This window comes from Sipha flava, unplaced genomic scaffold, assembly GCF_003268045.1.
Source record: "Sipha flava isolate LNK unplaced genomic scaffold, YSA_version1 0_pilon_pilon, whole genome shotgun sequence".
Lineage (NCBI taxonomy): Eukaryota > Metazoa > Arthropoda > Insecta > Hemiptera > Aphididae > Sipha > Sipha flava.
The window spans coordinates 5,616,714-5,634,988 of NW_020271713.1; the positions used below are offsets into that span (position 1 = coordinate 5,616,714).

At 33.8% G+C, this 18,275-nt stretch overlaps 2 protein-coding genes across 3 annotated transcripts in view; one reads left to right on the forward strand and one right to left on the reverse strand.

Moving 5' to 3' along the window:
- The window catches only part of LOC112694572, a 34,104-nt gene extending 25,294 nt beyond the window's left edge, over positions 1-8,810 (forward strand). For both annotated transcript variants that reach the window (XM_025570193.1, XM_025570127.1), the window contains exons 2-3: positions 3,473-3,651; positions 5,179-8,810. In XM_025570193.1, the coding sequence (XP_025425978.1) occupies positions 5,181-6,827 (1,647 nt within the window). In that variant the 5' untranslated portion in view covers positions 3,473-3,651; positions 5,179-5,180 and the 3' untranslated portion in view covers positions 6,828-8,810. The remainder of the gene's footprint in view (positions 1-3,472; positions 3,652-5,178) is intronic.
- A 6,778-nt stretch (positions 8,811-15,588) lies between these two features.
- On the reverse strand, positions 15,589-16,059 carry LOC112694425 (tctex1 domain-containing protein 2-like). The gene has a single exon (XM_025569888.1). It carries the CDS (start codon positions 16,057-16,059, stop codon positions 15,589-15,591), a length of 471 nt encoding a protein of 156 aa, XP_025425673.1.
- Between the last annotated feature and the right edge of the window lie 2,216 nt (positions 16,060-18,275).

Consider the following 18,275-nt stretch of genomic DNA (forward strand, 5'->3'; position numbering starts at 1 on the left):
CCGACCCATTTTGGTCGTAAACCAAAAAATTACTGTATCATTAAAACTTGTGCGTGGTTCAATGTCGAATAGTGAACATTACATTTTGCGTTTAGTAACGTCCGAAACATAGTTTATTTTGACGTGCATAATTTCTGTTTTCTACTCCTACTCCGTTAGTACTCGTAAAGTTTTGGTGTTCCTCTTTTCTCTGGCAACGGACGCGACGTACCGTTTTTCTTTTCCACCCTCGCGGCCGTTGATCGATTTGAGGAGGTTATATTCGTTTTGTGATCGCTGATGGAAAATACCGGATTTGATGTATACCGACGGCAGGAAGGGCATCAGATATGCGCTCGCGGTTTAATTAATTCAACAGTTGGCGGCTGGACAGTCGGCCGGGGCATTTGAGTTATAAATATATACGAACAAATCCGATATCGCGTTGATATTATACTACATGATCGACCGATATCACACCGGCATGCCACGCGCGGTCCGAGCGGCTAGCCGTAACCATTGCTCAATCTGTTATTTCGTGTACGTACTCGTGCATGCGTGTGTTAATTTAATGCGCACGCGTAGAGGTTTGGTTCGTTTTTGTGTTGTAGAATTATTTTTGTTAAGTTAGGTTTTTATTAAATTGATAAACGACCCAACAAAATCAAAACCCGCACGGGACACGAAGATTGCGCGGGTACGTGTTAAGTAACCGAATTATTTTTGTACGTTGCTGTTCACACGATTATTTACCGTGTATAAATCAAGTCATCAGATCGGAACGATGATTGATACGAATAATCTGTAAAATAATGAAGGACGAGTAAAAGTGCATCCTTTGGAACAGTATAAAGCATTCGGGTTTTTTTTTTTTTTTTGTATAGACAAACAAAATATTTAATTACTACTTTGGCATAATTTATAAAAGAAAATCATATGAAAAAAAAAACCATAACAATTGAAAATAATGAGTACCTATCAGCTCATGTTTTCAGTTGAGTTTTGTCCGACGTTCCAAACACTTTTTTTTATTTTGATTTCGAATACCTATACAAGTACAGGTTATTCAAAGTTGATAAAAAAATAGTTGAATTACATTTCGTTTATAATTGTGTGCGGCATTCTGGTAAGCATTATAGACATTATTGTATAACCTACAGAACTATTGTAAAAAAATCGTTAACAATTTAAAAATAAAAGTAATCCGCATCGTAATGTATAATACATATCAAATGTCATATACTTATGGATTTCGTATTGTAATTCTCTAAGAATATCATAAGTAGTGCACATATTAATAATCAACAAAGTTGTCTTATTATTTATGCTTACTTGAGAATAATTTAACGACAGAATTTGTATTACATAATCGGATGATCAACAAATAAAAATAAATCGTTTCGCATAAAATATCGTATCAACGATTCGGTTCACAAAATTGAATCGATTCACATAAGAGATCGAATTAACGATTCTAATTCGATCCTCACACAAACAAATCTATCTTTTAAAAGATCGGTCCATGGAGATCGATTCAAAATATAATTAAAAATATCTTTTAAAAGATTGATTGAAATTACCCATCGCTATCCTGTTCGCTTAAGGCAGTGATTCATATGAAGACGCGTCTATAATTTTTTTGGCCGCATGATCTAACGTGAAATCTTACGCGCGGTACACTAGAACTGTTGACCGCAAGACACGTGCACCATGTTGATTAATTCATTTGTTTTGAAAATCGTACAAATAATGTGTTTGACTAAAAATCAACTATGAATCTTTTACTTCTTTCGCAGGAAGTAGACGAAGAACGGGCAACAGTTAAACGATTATTGTCTAATAATAAAAACGAGGCGCATGAAATGTTCTTAGCCGGGAGAATTGATATATTTTTTTTCAATGTCTTTATAGAATAACATTTATGGCGAGATCGAACTAAATTTAGGGCTTAACTGTACAGAATAGATTAACATAAACCACAACACTGAAATCAATACGTTTCGGTGCAGGCGAACAACAGTGATTACAGTTATGAATAGGGACCGGATTTATATGCAAATGCATATATGTATTGGAATAAGCTTTTTGAAATCTGATGAGTTTTGTCCATGATTTAGATCTTTCTTATTAAAATAATAATAATTTTATTTTGCATATTTTGCATATTTCAACGTTTTTACCTATTAAATGCATATTCAATGCATATTTATAGTTTTATAATACATATTATTATTTATAGCACATATATTCGTTTTCGTCATATTTTCACGATCACTGCCACATCATATCGATAAAATTGCGACCGGTGTTTATTTTCAAAGATAAGATTACATATTCATATCATCCAATGTAATAAGGTAAAATATGAATTCAATTTTTGTTTTCATTTTTTATTAATGTGGGTATTTATACTTCATAGATTGAAGATAAAGAATGTTTGAATGGCGACAAAGACGACAAAATATTTTAAAAACTTTTTTATACTTTTTTTAATACCGTATTAATTAATGATTATTTTTTATATTTATAATACATTTCACATATTTGTACATAGTTTTAAACAACATTTTAAGTGAATATCTAAGTACATATTTAAAAATAAATACATATTTTATAGCATATTACAGCATTTTTAGAAGCACGTTTTGAGGATTTTTCGTGCATATAAATCCGGTCCTTAGCTATGAATATTATTATTCGATAAATAAACATTTCAGTTCAACGGTGGCGCGCGTCTTCGTTAGGTAACAAAGGATGCATTTAAAAACGAGCTTGGTAACACCAGCGCGACCGATATCCTTTTTCGATTCTTATCGCGCCGCGTCTCAATCGCGCGTGCATAAGAATCGCAAATGCACGTGCATGCATACACGTCGTTTCCGGTAACTGCGTATAATTTTCGCTCCGATCGTAAAAATGATTATTCTGAAATGTCATCAGCCGCGGCCGTTGTATCTTGGATCGTTCGAAATACGCTTTATATAATATTATTCATACATATGTATAAACATATATACATGCATCGCGTTGCTGACGGTTGGCGTATAATTTTCTGTCGCGAACCGATTGCCAACCGTGCACGCGCATGCCGAACATGATATCATTACAACGATAGCGTTGATGTTGTACTGTTGCGCGAAAACTTACTAACCTAAACGAAAACGGTCGAAAAAATGTAACCCATACGTCCACCGGCGTTCGGAAGTGTCGCGGGCTACGACGAAATACCGTGTCACATAACGTGTCAATCCAACCGTCGTTGCTCCTCCATTCGAAACGTTTCGCCTAAAATCAAAAACAATATTCACCACCGAGCAAATCCTTATAACCCGACGATTGCGTTCGATTTAATCAACCCTCGTCGTCGCCATCATCATTAATATTATTATTATTATTATTGTTATTATTATACTGTTTAATGGTGTACACCGTGTACACATACGTACCCACAGGTACGTGTTATAATTCTTAACGAGACCGTCTTATTTTCCAGGCGCGGTTCGGCAGCTCCAATCCGCCATCATGTTCGTACGCGAAAACTCGGCGGCCTGAAAACATTATGGTCGGTCCGTTAAATCACGTACGTGTCGAGAAACCTAGTTCCGTCGAACGGAAAGTCCATCGCCGTCATGTGGAAATAATGTACGAGCGGTAGCGAACACTATTAAACAGGTGCGTGCCGTATTTTTCGATTATTTTCCACTGAATTACGTTTTCTGCAAGCCCATGCACCGAGGCGAAAGCAATTTAAACGACATTTAATATCTACTTCGGCGTTGTAACTCGATATTTGATGACACAAGTCCGTCGTATTTTTATTTCTATTGAAAGTCGCCTAATATCGACACGGTGACAACGTTAAACAAGTTTTACGATTCAAGTGCTACCGTGGTGTACAAAATATTTTTATTATTTAAATAGCCCGTAGATTATGGCCTCATAATTAAATCGTCTATAAAAGGCTATTTTATGAAACTATTATAATTTATTGTCCGAGGGCCACAGGAAATCCTTTGTTTTTTATTGTACTGTCATGTTAAATTGTTTTTTTATCTAATATATATTCACATAACCGGCCATAAACGAATACATCAATGTAATAAACCTATATAAGCAGTTTCAAATTTTCGGTTTAATTTTTTTTCATAACAATAAAATAATCTATTTGATATCGAATAAAAGCAACGAGTCGGGCGCGGTCCACCGCTGGTTGCCAGTTAGCCGTCCTTGCTGTTGTAAAGATAAGTATTTGTTCGAATCCGTCCTTAATTCAGTTGTCTAAGTGTACCAAAAATAAAAGTGCCCTAAAAAATAAATAATAATAATACATTTTCAACGATTCGACGGAGTAACTAATTCTTTAACTGTTTATACTTAAAAAATCAAAAACGTCTTATACGCAGTACCGACTGATAGTTTTAGTTGAACTCGATGCGAAACGTAGTATCATCCGTCCGCGCGTTGCAAAATGCGCTCATAACCATCGTAAATGACGCTATGCGTAGGCACGTTGAGCTATTAGACAAACTGTTCGTTTGGGTTTTTAAAGAAACCGGATAAGAGGAACGAGGGACCATAGGCGCAACTAGACCAATAATTTTGGGGGTGCACAAATAGTGAAGAGCTCATAGACCTGTGGGGGCAAGGTCCTCATAACCCCAAATTACTAATCTAATTACTCTCCACATTACACTTATGAAAAAATAACTACTAATAATTATTTCAATATAAATACTTTATTTTAATATTTATAATACAATTTATTTAACAAAATTAAATAATTAGATCTACCTACCTACCTACCTATTTTAAAATTATTTTCCCCCTCGGCCACCAAAGTCTGAACACGCCTATGCATTAGATATTATACAATTTGTCTATACAGACATATCGTATATATATATATATATATATATATATATATTATACAGCTGGGTCCCTGGATACATAATAGGTACCTATTTTTCTCAATATACATTATGGTACCTACATTTTTTTTGGAAAAAGGCTTATATTTTTTGGGTGTGCACAAGTCCCCTGTGCACCTCCCTAGTTGCGCCAATGCGAGGGATGTTGAGTGCGACATTCGGCACTCTCGTGGTCCTCTTAGCACTCCGGGGGCCCTGTTCGCGCCGTAGACGAGAACGCGCGACGTAATACAACACACTTGATGATCAATAATGATTCCGTTCTTTACAGGGATGGCTGCGTTCATCGGGATTGGTGTGCTCAGGCACATGTTGTACCGGCTGGTGTTCTGGGCGGCCATACTGCTGTGCCTCACGCAGCTGCTGATCACGTTGTGGCGGTCGGACCGGCCGATGGCGGCGATGAAGTCGACCAACGTGAACACGCGGACGATCCTGCAGAACATGATGGACTTTCACGTGGCGCGCACCACGACGCCGCCGTACGAAAGCCTGCTGACGGTGGAGCCGTGGGTGGACAAGGGGTTGGCGCAGTCGGAGCAGCTGATCATGGACCAGGTGCAGAGGCGGTTGCCCAACCTGCCGGTGTCGTACTGGAACGAGAACAAGAACAAGCTGATGTACTACAAGAACGAGAGCTGCGCGAGGTTCCCTAGCATCTACGAGCTGGAGTTCAACAACGTGTACTGGCAGTCGCTGCACACCACCAACGGGTCGTTTCACCTGTTCAGCGCGTATTATGACGTGCGAAAGTACAGCCGGATCGGGCCGGCCGTGCGCATACTGGGCATGATTAACCGGATCGAGCCGGTGGTGCGCACGCACTGCCAGTTCTGGTTCGACGGCTACCGGCAGCCGGTGATCGTCAAGACGATGGAATACAAGTACATATGGTATAAGAAGTGGGGCAACTACAAGCAGGGCATCTTCCAGCCGTACTTGATCGCGTGCCAGGTTCCCAAGTCGCACCATCACGCGGTGCCCGCGTCCGTGTCGCTGGTGGAGAACGTGTGCGACCGGGCCACCAACAACCTGCGCGTGGTCTACGACCGACCGGTCGTCAAGAAGGACTTCGCGGTGTGCGTCAAGGGCCTGGACTTCCTGTACGAGGACCTCTCCGTCCGGCTGGTCGAGTGGATCGAGCTGCTGCATCTGTTGGGCGCCGACAAGATATTCTTCTACCAGCTGCAGGTGCACCCGAACATCAGCAAAGTGCTCGAGCACTACGAGGCCAAGGGCATGGTGCACGTACAACCGCTCACGTTGCCTGGTGGCCAGCCCAACGTTCCCGGGTTCCAGCACCTGTACCTGACCAAGAAGGTGAACCACAAGCGCCAGAACGAGCTGATACCGTACAACGATTGCCTGTACCGCAACCTGTACTCATACAACTACATCGCGCTGCTGGACATCGACGAGGTGATTATGCCGATCAAGTCACGCACGTGGAAGGAGCTCATGGACGTGGTGCTGGTCAAGGCGCTAGCCAAGCGCAACGAGACCCGGGCCTCGTATAACGTGCGCAACGTGTACTTCCTCGACGACCTAATACACGAGCACGGCTGGTTCAAAACCATGCCCAGGTACATGCACATGCTGCAACACGTGTACCGCAGCCAGAACTACACGAAACCCAACCAGTACGTCAAGTGCTTCCACAACCCGGAGCGTGCGCTCACTCTGCACAATCACTTCCCGCTGGCGTGCCTCGGCCAAGCGTGCACGTCGTATCCGATCGAGACGGAGGACGCGCACTTGCAGCACTACCGGGCCGACTGCGTCAAGACGCTGAAGAAGACGTGCACCGAGTTCCGGCAGAACAGCGTCATGGACACGACCATCTGGAGGTACAAGAGACAGCTCATATCCAAGGTGTCCAACACGTTGTCGTTGCTGGGTTTCTTCCCCACCCTGATCTGACCCTCGCGATCCGCAGCAGTGCCGATCCGCGTCAGCTTTCACCGTAACAACAACAACAACATCAGCGCTCGCGGGTCAGCACCTTGCGGTCCTCGAACGATTAGTGTTTACGAAACACCTTCGGCCGCAAATCGACCCGAACTGGCCCGCTCGCGCGAAAGGTGTCCTGACGATCACTTTCAGTGCTATACTTCAACAGTTTCCAGGATTTACGTTTCAAACACGTTTATTGTTTCTTTTTTTGCACGTTTCTCCGATCGATTTTTGAACAAATCTCGATCGATAATAAACGCTTTCGTACCTCGGAATCCGGTGTCCAGGACGGTCGGAGGTGGGGAAGTGACCAAATCCCAACACTTTTGAAACAATTTTATAATCACGTTTATGTAACACGTACACATCCGTACAAATGTGCACGACTAGAAACGAGTGTCGAGTACCCGTGCGAGAGCTATCGAAACCATTCGTATTTTCTTCGGCCGTCGATATTTATAGATTTTCAAGATCTCGCTTGTACGCTCGTATATCCGTGTACGTAAATTTCGACGACGTATCGTTTACTTACATTGTATACGAAATAGTTTCGTAACCAAATAGCTTCTTTGTTCAATAGCAATCTCGAATTAACTTTTTGAGTTCGTTACACATTTTTAAAAAATCTTCTATCTCACAGATGATAATGACCGTGATAATTTCTATATTACATATTCTTAGAACATTACTTAATGTATTTTTTTTTTATGAATCGTGTTTAGCTATAATAGATAAATATTGAAATATATTATTTATTTTACGATATCACCCAGTGTCCTCGTGAAAAATACATTTATTGAAAGGCAACCGACCTGCTATCGATCACTGTGTGCCCGCTCAATGTAGACATTATATAGGCTTAGAATTACAAGCTGAAAATAATTTTCAATGTTTTATAAAATTATATATCTACGTTTAAACACCTATCCCTTTTCTCCCTAGGGAGTTTTAAATCGTTAGCACCCCGAGATCGATTTGTTAACAATACAATAATTAACTATACGTTAACAGTTCAATTATAATTACTATACTTAAACGGGTAGAAAATTATGATGTTCATATTAATAAGTATGTAATGTTAAGGTAGTTAAAATATTGGTTAAGCCCCAAAGATAAATAAACATTATAGACTGATACATCAATTGCCACTAAATGTATTATGTCCAAAACAAAGAAAACAATTAGAATTATACCGTATTCAGTGGCGAAACTTGGTGGGCTAGAGATTGTGACCCCATACAAATATATAGTTAACTCAACTTTACCTCGTTCTCCCCGCCAAATATCTTCAAACTTCAAATTGTTTTTAAATGTATACTCCCTCCCTCCGAAAATAATTCCTGGTTACGACACTGACTGTATTGTATACTTTTTGGTAAAATTAATAATTATTGTTATGTTTGGAATCACTTACGTATAAGTACAACTCTTATTGTATACATATTTTATATTCTAGTATTATTATAGTTTCCTCATAGTTTATAATATATTGTTCACTTGTTTAACACGACTAATAATGCTCAGTAGTGTGTTAACAAAATTAATTTGTATACTCTTCAACCGCAAGAGGTAAGGATTCTTGATGATTCGGAAGGAAATGAATTCCTCTTGAAATTGCCATTTATATACATTATATCAACACAACTCGGAGACTGTCGGTAAACCAAATTGTTAACAGTCCCCTTCAAATTCGAATTATCAAGAATCCACTGTACTCACTATTTGTGATATGGTTGTATAATGTATAACACACTTATACATATAAGTAGGTATATTATATGTAGTATACGTTCATGCTGAACGATATTCAGACGTTTGCCAATTAATATAATATACATATTATTTATATGTCGATAAAGTATCTTCTATAAACTGATTCGTTTGATGTAAATATTATATAGTATACATATTATGTTATTTTTTCATCTAGAATATGATTATTGTGTAAAATATATTTTTAAAAATAAATAGTCGCAGTTTTTAAAATATCTGTAATTTTGCACATATAGAATAATTTATATTTTATCATAACATTTTTCCAAAGTGTATACCACACGCATAAGTATATTCCATGTTAAGTTCTTAAATGTTAAGTTGATTTTAATTTGAAAAGTTATTTTGTATTATACTAACTTGATTGTTGATAAACGATTTCTATTCAGTTATGAGATTTTTCGTCTTATTTTTATTCAAAAGATTAATTACGATCAGTTATCTAAATACGAGTATACGCAATAAAACAATTCAGAGAGGAACAAAAGGGGCTGCTATCCAGTGACACAATTCTCCGCATGGATTTATTATACTTTACATTACTTTATAATAATAATTGTTACTGCATGTTATATAAAATAGAAAAGATGAACGGGATCTACTTGGTGTTTTTATGTTATTTATAACAAATATCGCTTTACCCATGTAAAAAAAATGATACAAATTATTTGAAAAGATAATGTAAGTATATCATATGCAAACACTATTATGTGATATTTTTTCAAATCCTCCTGAATAGACGATATTTTGAACTTGATATTTTTTTAATTATTTCTATAGGCAGTATGATGATCATATTTATTGATAATAATATACAGATAACCCGATGTAAAATAGTATTTCATATTAAAACAAATAATTTATAACAAATTAACATGTCTAACAGTATTGAATATAATTCAAGTATTAACAGTATATTACTGAAATATTAATACTCAACTGTAAGTCAGCGTATACGAATTTCTCTAAAACTACCTTATGGGTATCAAAAGCAATACAAATAATCACTTTTTATTTATATCGTCATTACATAATAATTGTAATAAATTATAATTAGAGCTAAATGTCATACGAAATCATTCGAAACTTATCGACTACACAATACAAGAAGAAACAAATTCCGTGTTAATTTGTCTGATAAATCTAATATAACTAATGATCCGAACGTAATCTTTTATATCTAATAATCAAAGAAAACCATGTCTATATAGTTTTACTAAAACAGAAAAACGTATGATATAGAAAGAAAAAAATGATATAAAAAAAAAACACAATCTGTAATCAAATAAAAAATCATTTAGTTATGAGATATTTTTGTCGGTATGGAAATAACAATTGTTCTTCGCCTTTGTTTCGGTTTCTTCGGCTTTGTTTGTTGAATATAATAATCATTCCAAGAAGTTGAGATTCCAAAAATTACTAAACATTTTATGTTTACTAAGCATAGTAATTTAGCTAAGAATAATAATAGAGTAGGTACTTGAAAATAATACGACCGAACTCGTCAACTGTGTAATATCCGGTGCGATTTCCGTGAAAAATACTATTATCCATAGTTATTGAAATACTTATTAAAAAGTGGAAATATGAGTGGATTGTGAAAGAAAAGTTCTACACATTTTGAATAATTATTTCCTTTGCGATTAAAAATATATTTGTATTTATTTTCTAATAAAAGTTAATTAAAAATTTTTTTTAGAAATACAGTCCGTATCGCTTATAACGACGGTCAAGGAACCGTAAAATACATGTCGTTATAACCAAATTTGATTTTAATTCTTATTAATACATTATACTCGTATTCTACTCGTACAAAGACATTTTAAACCACGAAAGCATATAATTATAATTTTAATTTAATTTTACAAATACATATATTACATATTTAATAACAGAAAATATACCTACACATTATATATACATATTATTTTATTATAACTTAAAATTTAAAATATTGTTTACATATATAATTGTTTCAAATAAAATTAATGTAATCAATAAAAAAATTAAAAATTACATAACTATTTTAAGAAATCAGTGATTTATAGCTGTTTTGATTCATCATAGCATATTTTGTATGAGATTTAATAAATTAATATTTTGATTCAAGTCAATATTATTTAGTAATAAAAAATTAACAATATTTTCTACTGATTAATATGCTTCGTCTACAGAGGATCATTTGTGAAAACAATAGCCCCCAAACTATTTTAATAGCCCCCTTCCAAGATAGAAACTTTTCGTTGTTTTTTTGAAAATCGTATAATAAGAAATATTAAAAAACTATTTACAATAGTATTAACAATACCAATTCGTTACTTGCGAAAGAAATTTCAGTGCAATGAAAAAAATAAAAACTTGGCTAAAGACATCTTTGGTTCAAGATAGGTTCAGCGATCTTTCAATACTATATATCGAAAAATATAAAAAGCGATGATATTTTGAATATCTATGCTGATACAAATAGATATTTGTCATGAAAATAAATTATTAATTATTTTAAATATATGTTATTTAGTGTTTTCTTAATACAATTTAAACATATCTATATTTTTAATAGTAATAAGTTTTACTTGTGCATGGGAAAGGGGTATGGGGACGAAGCCCCCCCTGGGTTATTTTAAAACACGGACCCATGGGGCAGCCGTTATCAAATGGGACCGATCTGTCACCGACCGCGCTTTTACGTCTCTCGTCAACCACCGGACCACGGCACGCATCGTAACATATAAGGCCGATTAAAGATTATTACGACGCCAAAAATTGAAATGTATACTTTATTTGTAGTTAATAAAAACATCATTAAAACATTGTCTATAAACCAGTTCATAATGTACAGTACTATACAGTACAGTACTAACCGTCATTCGAGTAGGTTGTGCTTATCGGGTGTGTTTATCGCTTATAATGTAATGGTTAGTTTTGCATTGTGTACATTACCAATAAAGCGTATCGAACCTTCGATTGTTTGTAATATTTGTAACCAAATTTTTCATAATAACAGTGTCAATTTGTCAACTTATTCTAAAGAAAGAAAGTGTTTAATCTGTCTAGACATTATGCCGACTCCGTCTACCTCAAAAAATATGGATAGTGCAAAACTGGACGAATTAGAAATTTTTCATTAGAAAAAAAGTTTTCTATACAAGAATCTAATATTTCAAAAAAATTAGACAAGACCTTACAATCATTGAATAATGTTATTTCGGAAAATAATACACTTAAAGAAAAAGTTTCAGTTCTCGAAGATAAACTTTTGAACTACGAATCTGATTTCTTAAATGAAATACTTAATAGAGACCGTCGTAAATGTAATGTCATTATTTTCGGAATGCCTCGGAACCTACCCCTAGTAATATTTCTGATGACATGAATCTAGCCAACTCGATTTTTTCTGCCCTAAATCTACCCATAAAAGCTTTAGATATATTACGGCTCGGCATTTATCGAAACCAATCTCGTCTCCTAAAAGTAATTCTCCCTGATGTAAATTGCGTGAATCAAATTCCAAAAACTAAATCAAAACTCCGCAATTCCGACACACTGAAACATATCAACATCGACACTGACAAAACCAAGCTTCAACAATACAAATACAAAACAATTTTGAATGAGTTAGCAGAGAAAAAAGTCGTGGAGAAACTAATCTTCGTATCGGATATTATAAAGACCTAAATTATTTTAAAAAAACTAATCGTCTCACGCTCGCCCAATTTCAACAAAGATCCAAAATTACTTAAACGAAGTTATAATAAATTTTGTAAAAATTTTATTATAAAATGTATCCTATTTCCCTAAAAAATGTCTTTTTCAGATTATTATCAAAATGTCCGTGGTTTACGTACAATTACTGTACTATTTAAATTTTAATATCCCTTTAACTGATGTAAAATATTTTGTTTTAACTGAAACTTGGCTTTGAGATGATATATCTAATACAGAATTAAGTTTTAATAATTATAATGTTTATTATACTGATAGGAGCATAATGACTAACACATGTACTAGAGGTGGTGGTGTCGTGGTCTGTGTAAATAAAATTATATCTTCAAAAATTATTAATATCAAATATAATAACATTGAACAGGTCTATGTACTAGTAACCATTAATGCCAAACTGAAATATATTTTAGGAACATGTTATATCCCACCAACCAGTAATCTAAACACATATATAGAACCAGACTTGTGTAGTATTCCGAATACAATATTAAGGTTGTACATAATTGACCAATTAATATTATTTAAATACTTATTGAGAGCCGTAAAGTTCGTGTTTTTAAAGTCGAGATAAGATTGTAAACACTCATAAGTTATGAGTCATAACCATTATGCGAGTTTAAGTTTAGATTTAGTTGAAGTGCTGGATGATAACGGTTGGTAGGTACCAAAGTCAGGTTTGAAATCTCTATTGTTAAATCATTATTATTTTTAAAAATCAAATCAACAGTAGAGTTGAATTCATTGGTTCAAACATTAATTTGATAAAGGTTAAGAGACGAAAAGCTATCAAAGATTATACTGGCTTTTTGAGATACATTTTAGTCGTACATATATTATACATATTAATATAGTGATCATCACTATATTTTAGCCCGAAAGTATTGTTATAAAATGTTGTACCCGTAAGATTATAATCTCCAGACAATATTATATGTGTGTGTTAGTATCGACTTTTGATAATAACCATTCAATAATATTAGTGTGTTCTATACAGATTTGGGTAAAATACATTTTAAAAGTATTCAAAATAAATACTCGAATACTTACAAAAAATAGTATTCCGAATATGTACTCAAAGACTTTATACTAATTGTATTCTGAATACATTATTTAGAATACTTCAAAAGTATTCCGAAAACTTTTAAAATAATAGATGTCCACTCAACAGAAATATTTGAAATTGTAGACTAATGTACTCATCCTATGTTAGCTTGGTTTAAATCTTATCTCTCAGAAAGAAAACAACAAGTTAAAATAAATAATTTTATTCCTAACATAATCGAAGTCACATCAGGAGTACTCCAGGGTAACCATTTATCCCCAATCTTATTTAATATATTTATTAATGATCTTCAATACGTATTTACCAATTGTAAAATTTTGTTATTTACAGATAATTGAAAATTATACTTATCTATTAATTCAATCAATGATTGTAATAAATTACAAAATTACTTAATACAATTTAAAAATTGGTGTCAAAAAAACTTATTACATATAAATATTTCAAAATGTTCACAAATAACCTTCACTAAATATAAAAAACCTATAACTTTATTGAAAATGATAGCCTAAATCTAAAGAAACATATAAAAGACCTTGGTATAATCTCATCTAGTGACTTAACGTTCAATGAACATATTACTCTCATGTGTAATAAATTAACACGAATATTTGGCTTTTAAAATGAAACTGTAGTGAATTTAATGATCCGATTTGTTTGAAATCATTATATTGTTCCTTAGTTCGCTCATTAGTTGAATATGGTTCAATTATATGGAGTCCCTATCAAACTGGTCTTGTTAATAAAATTGAGATGATACATAAACGCTTTCTCCATATGATGCGGTATAAGCTTAGAAAGACCAATACTCCATCTATTCAATTCGCTAAAGAACTTAACCTTCAATCCCTAAGCGAATAGGCGGTTTAATAAAGATATTTTTTTCCTTTATAAATTATTAAATAATAAAATTGATTGTCCCGAGCTCTTCCACTGAATGTACCACTTCACACTCTCCGCTATACAAACACCTTTTATGTAAAACCGAAAAAACAAAACAATAGTCATTATGCACCCTTTAATAGAATTCTCCTAAATGGTAATTCCATTAAAAACTTTGACTTTTTTTTTAACCATCCAAATAAATTTAAAAATGTACTAATTAATCACTTATAATCATTTACGTTTGTAAATTATATGTTCAACACTATTGATTTAAAAATATTTCAACTTAGTATGTACTTAATCGAGATTATTTATATACATTTCTTACTCATGTTATCTATATTAACTGGTATTTACTTAAATATCTGTACTCTTTGCCTTGAAGGGCGTCATTATTATTATTTTTATGTACAGTAGTAACTTATTTTGTTTCCGCGACATAATAGCCTGTGCGTGTACTTAAAGTCTGGTTTTTGACGCACGACCAGTGCCAATTAGTTACTACGTGCGTTGATGTCATACTCACTTTGTTAATTTTAAAATTTAAAAGCACAAATTTTCAATATAGACATTGAAGCGTCAGGTATGTACTTTATTATGCAATATTTATTGTTAACATAATATAATATATTATATGTAATACATACCATGTACATAATATACTTATATAATATCTATTTTAAGAAATATTATTTTTGTTGAACAAATATATCAAAATATCAATTTAAAGTTGAGTTATAGAAAAAGTTCCATCGAGTTCCACTGTTTTTTTTTTTTTTTTTTTTTTTTTTTTGACATATTTAAAACAATATCTCGTAGCAAGTATAAAAATGTAAAATATACGTCCACTTGTTTCTCTTTTTTTGAAATTGAGCGCAATACTAAACGCGTCGTCACTAAATCCCATTTCCCATCCATCAGCGGATAGGGACACGAGCGGTTGCTCGGCACTACCATTGAACAGGGCCTGTTTTTCCGACACCGTGTACGCGAACATAAAATTGTTGTGCCATTTTTTAGTTACCTACCGCTGATTCTTATTAAAATCAATCTGTTTTTTTTTTTTTTTGTGTTAATACAAAATTTATACTTCATTATTATCGGTATACATTTCCATATCGTTATTATATTATATTTTATTTGTTGTCAACTTGTGCGTCACAGAGTAATAAGAATATTCTAAATAGTAATAATAATAATAGTAATAATAATAGTAGTAGTAATATTTCTTATTATTCCGTGGTCACCTCACTCGTTGACACGTGTACGTGTTACAACCGCCCATCACGCGTGCCGCATCAAGTACGAAAAGTACACTTGAGAGTAACAAACCACGTAACCGTTGATGTAACTATCGTAGACAAGCCCGTCCGTGTTCTTGTCCCAAAAACAAAGAGCATCTATGTTGACCGATTGCGAATTATACTCGCAGATCATGGTTTGGACGACCAATTTGTATTTGTTGTCTTCGCGAATACACCGGTAGACCTCGACCACGCCGTACTCGATGTCACGCGAAATGTTAGTGCACGTGATTTTCGGATCCAAATCTTTCCACGTTTTCCCTTTCAAATGTTTCCCGTACACGTTCTGGATGATTTCTTTTATCAACGGCTTGCTGATCATTTCGTACAATCTCGGTCTCAACCGAAGTCCCGTGGACGGCTGTGACGGTTTGTTTTCGGTTTCGTCATCACCGTGATCCATCGAACGATCCGTGTTCTGGGCAGTCTGCGAATCTTGCGATAAAGACATTTTTAGCTAACCTACGAACAAACGTGCATAACAATAATTTATACGAGTGGTTAACAATTTTAGATGAAATTTTTTTTTTTTTTCTGACCTACCAACTCAGTTGAAATAATGGTTTCGAAATCGAAAATGTATTTTAATATTTTTTGATTTATTCACGTTTGAAATAAAAGAATAGGAGTCGTGAGAAGAGCTACTGCAGTGTGCGCGCAATAGTGAACGTCTGGCAAAATAATTTAAAAATACAATATAAAATAATATTATGTACGGTCCAAGCACTAATTAAAAAAGTAATTAACTTTATTTTTAGTACGGTTAAATAATTTTTCCTCACGTCAACTTTAAACTTAAGAATCAAATCTTATTAGCTGTATTATTATAAGTCAACGTACCATATGCAGATATCGGATGCGGGACTTAGTCCCTCAAATTTTTTAATAGACCCTCCAAAACCAAGACTTTAGTCAAAAAGTAATTACTGTGTTTTGTTTTAATAACTAACTATTCATTTATTTTTGAAAATTTTAAAATAATATTGAACTAACAAATAACGCTGATAAAAAAATCTTTAAAAATGTGGTATTTCAAAATATTAAAATATTGATTCTGATGTAAATATAACACAAAGAAGGTTGTTAGAGTTTTTTTTTAGAAAATCAAACAATAATATTTAATTTGCATAAACTACAATAGGATTAACGATACCAATCAGTTTGGCTACTTCCGAAAAAAGTTTCAGTAAAATAAAAAAAAATAAGGCTTAGGATATCGATGCTTCAGGATAGGTTCTGCGATTTTTCTATACTATATATTGAAAAATATGTGTCCAAAACTATTAATAGCAATATTTTAAATATAATATATTATATTTCTGATAATAACAGATATTTGTTATTAAAATAAAATATTATTTTTTTTTTAACATACGTTATTTAGTGTTTATTTATTAAAACATAATCATATTTATACTTTTATTATTAACACTTTATACGTGTGCTTAGGGGGGGGGGAAGCCTCTATGGGTCACTTTAAATTGGATTATTATAGTCCCATAAAAATTCAACGAAATGTTCGCATTTGGTTTATATCTTAAAATATTTGTATTAACTTCAAACAAATAAATTTCAGTACATTTTGTTTACCAACTCACTCAATCTTACCTGTGTTTGAGTAAATTAATACTCTACATACCTGAATTAGGTATGTAATTATTATTATTATTATAATAATTACATTATTTCCTTATATTAAATAAAGACAAAATAATTCGGAAGATTCAGATTTTTTTTTTTTAACATACCTTTTGAGTTGTATTATTACTGTGCAATTAACGATTAAGATCTATCATTATTAAATTAACTTTCGTTCAGTTCTTCGGTATTCCGTTTGAAATATCAGATAGTCTTGCGAAAAAAATAATATTACGGTCAACAAAATGACGAAAGTCGGTGTTTTGTCTTTTTAGAAAAAAGATTTATTTTCCAAATTGGAATTTTGTGGATTTTTATCATTTAATAACCGAACAAATTACGGCGTTCGTAGGCGAATCGAAATCAATATATTGTCGACGATTATTGCAACGCTTCGACAAGTCCAATCGATCGATTTATCCTGGTTCAGAAAAAATGAAGTTCCGATAAAAATGTATTTGGACGATTTGTCCGCAGCCCAATTAATAATTTAATATCTGTACATTACGTTTCTGCGAGAAAAAAAGTTTTTTCTGCTCATATACAGTGTACTAGACATATTGTCACCGACGAAAAACGGCCTTGTATACGCGGTCGTTATTACATTAGCATGTAATTATAGATTTTGGACGAAACGAAAATTGCAGAAAAACACTTGATTGCCATGTCGTAATAATAGTTCGTTCTTTTTTTTCACTTTGTTATTAGACGTGTTTTTTCTTTCTTTATTTTCAGTACGAACCAAGTACTCGGGTTAATGCAACATTTCGGTGAGGTCGTTAGTTCTCGGGTACTAGGAATCAAGCCAAAGCAGTCTCAGTGCTCGGCCGAACACATCCGGCTTCGAGGAAGTCGATATTCCGGTGCGATTATGTCAATAATATGTAATTTAGAAAACCTTCGTTCACAGATAGTGACGGATCTAGTATTTTTTCATGGCGAGTGCTATTTTACTAATAATGATCCTTAATATACGACTTCCAGACAAAAACAAATTAATATAATATGGGGTTTGGATGTTAATGAAAA

Coding starts and splice junctions, on each gene's coding strand:
- LOC112694425 (XM_025569888.1), bottom strand. CDS start 16,059: ATGTCTTTATCGCAAGATTCGCAGACTGCCCAGAACACGGATCGTTCG.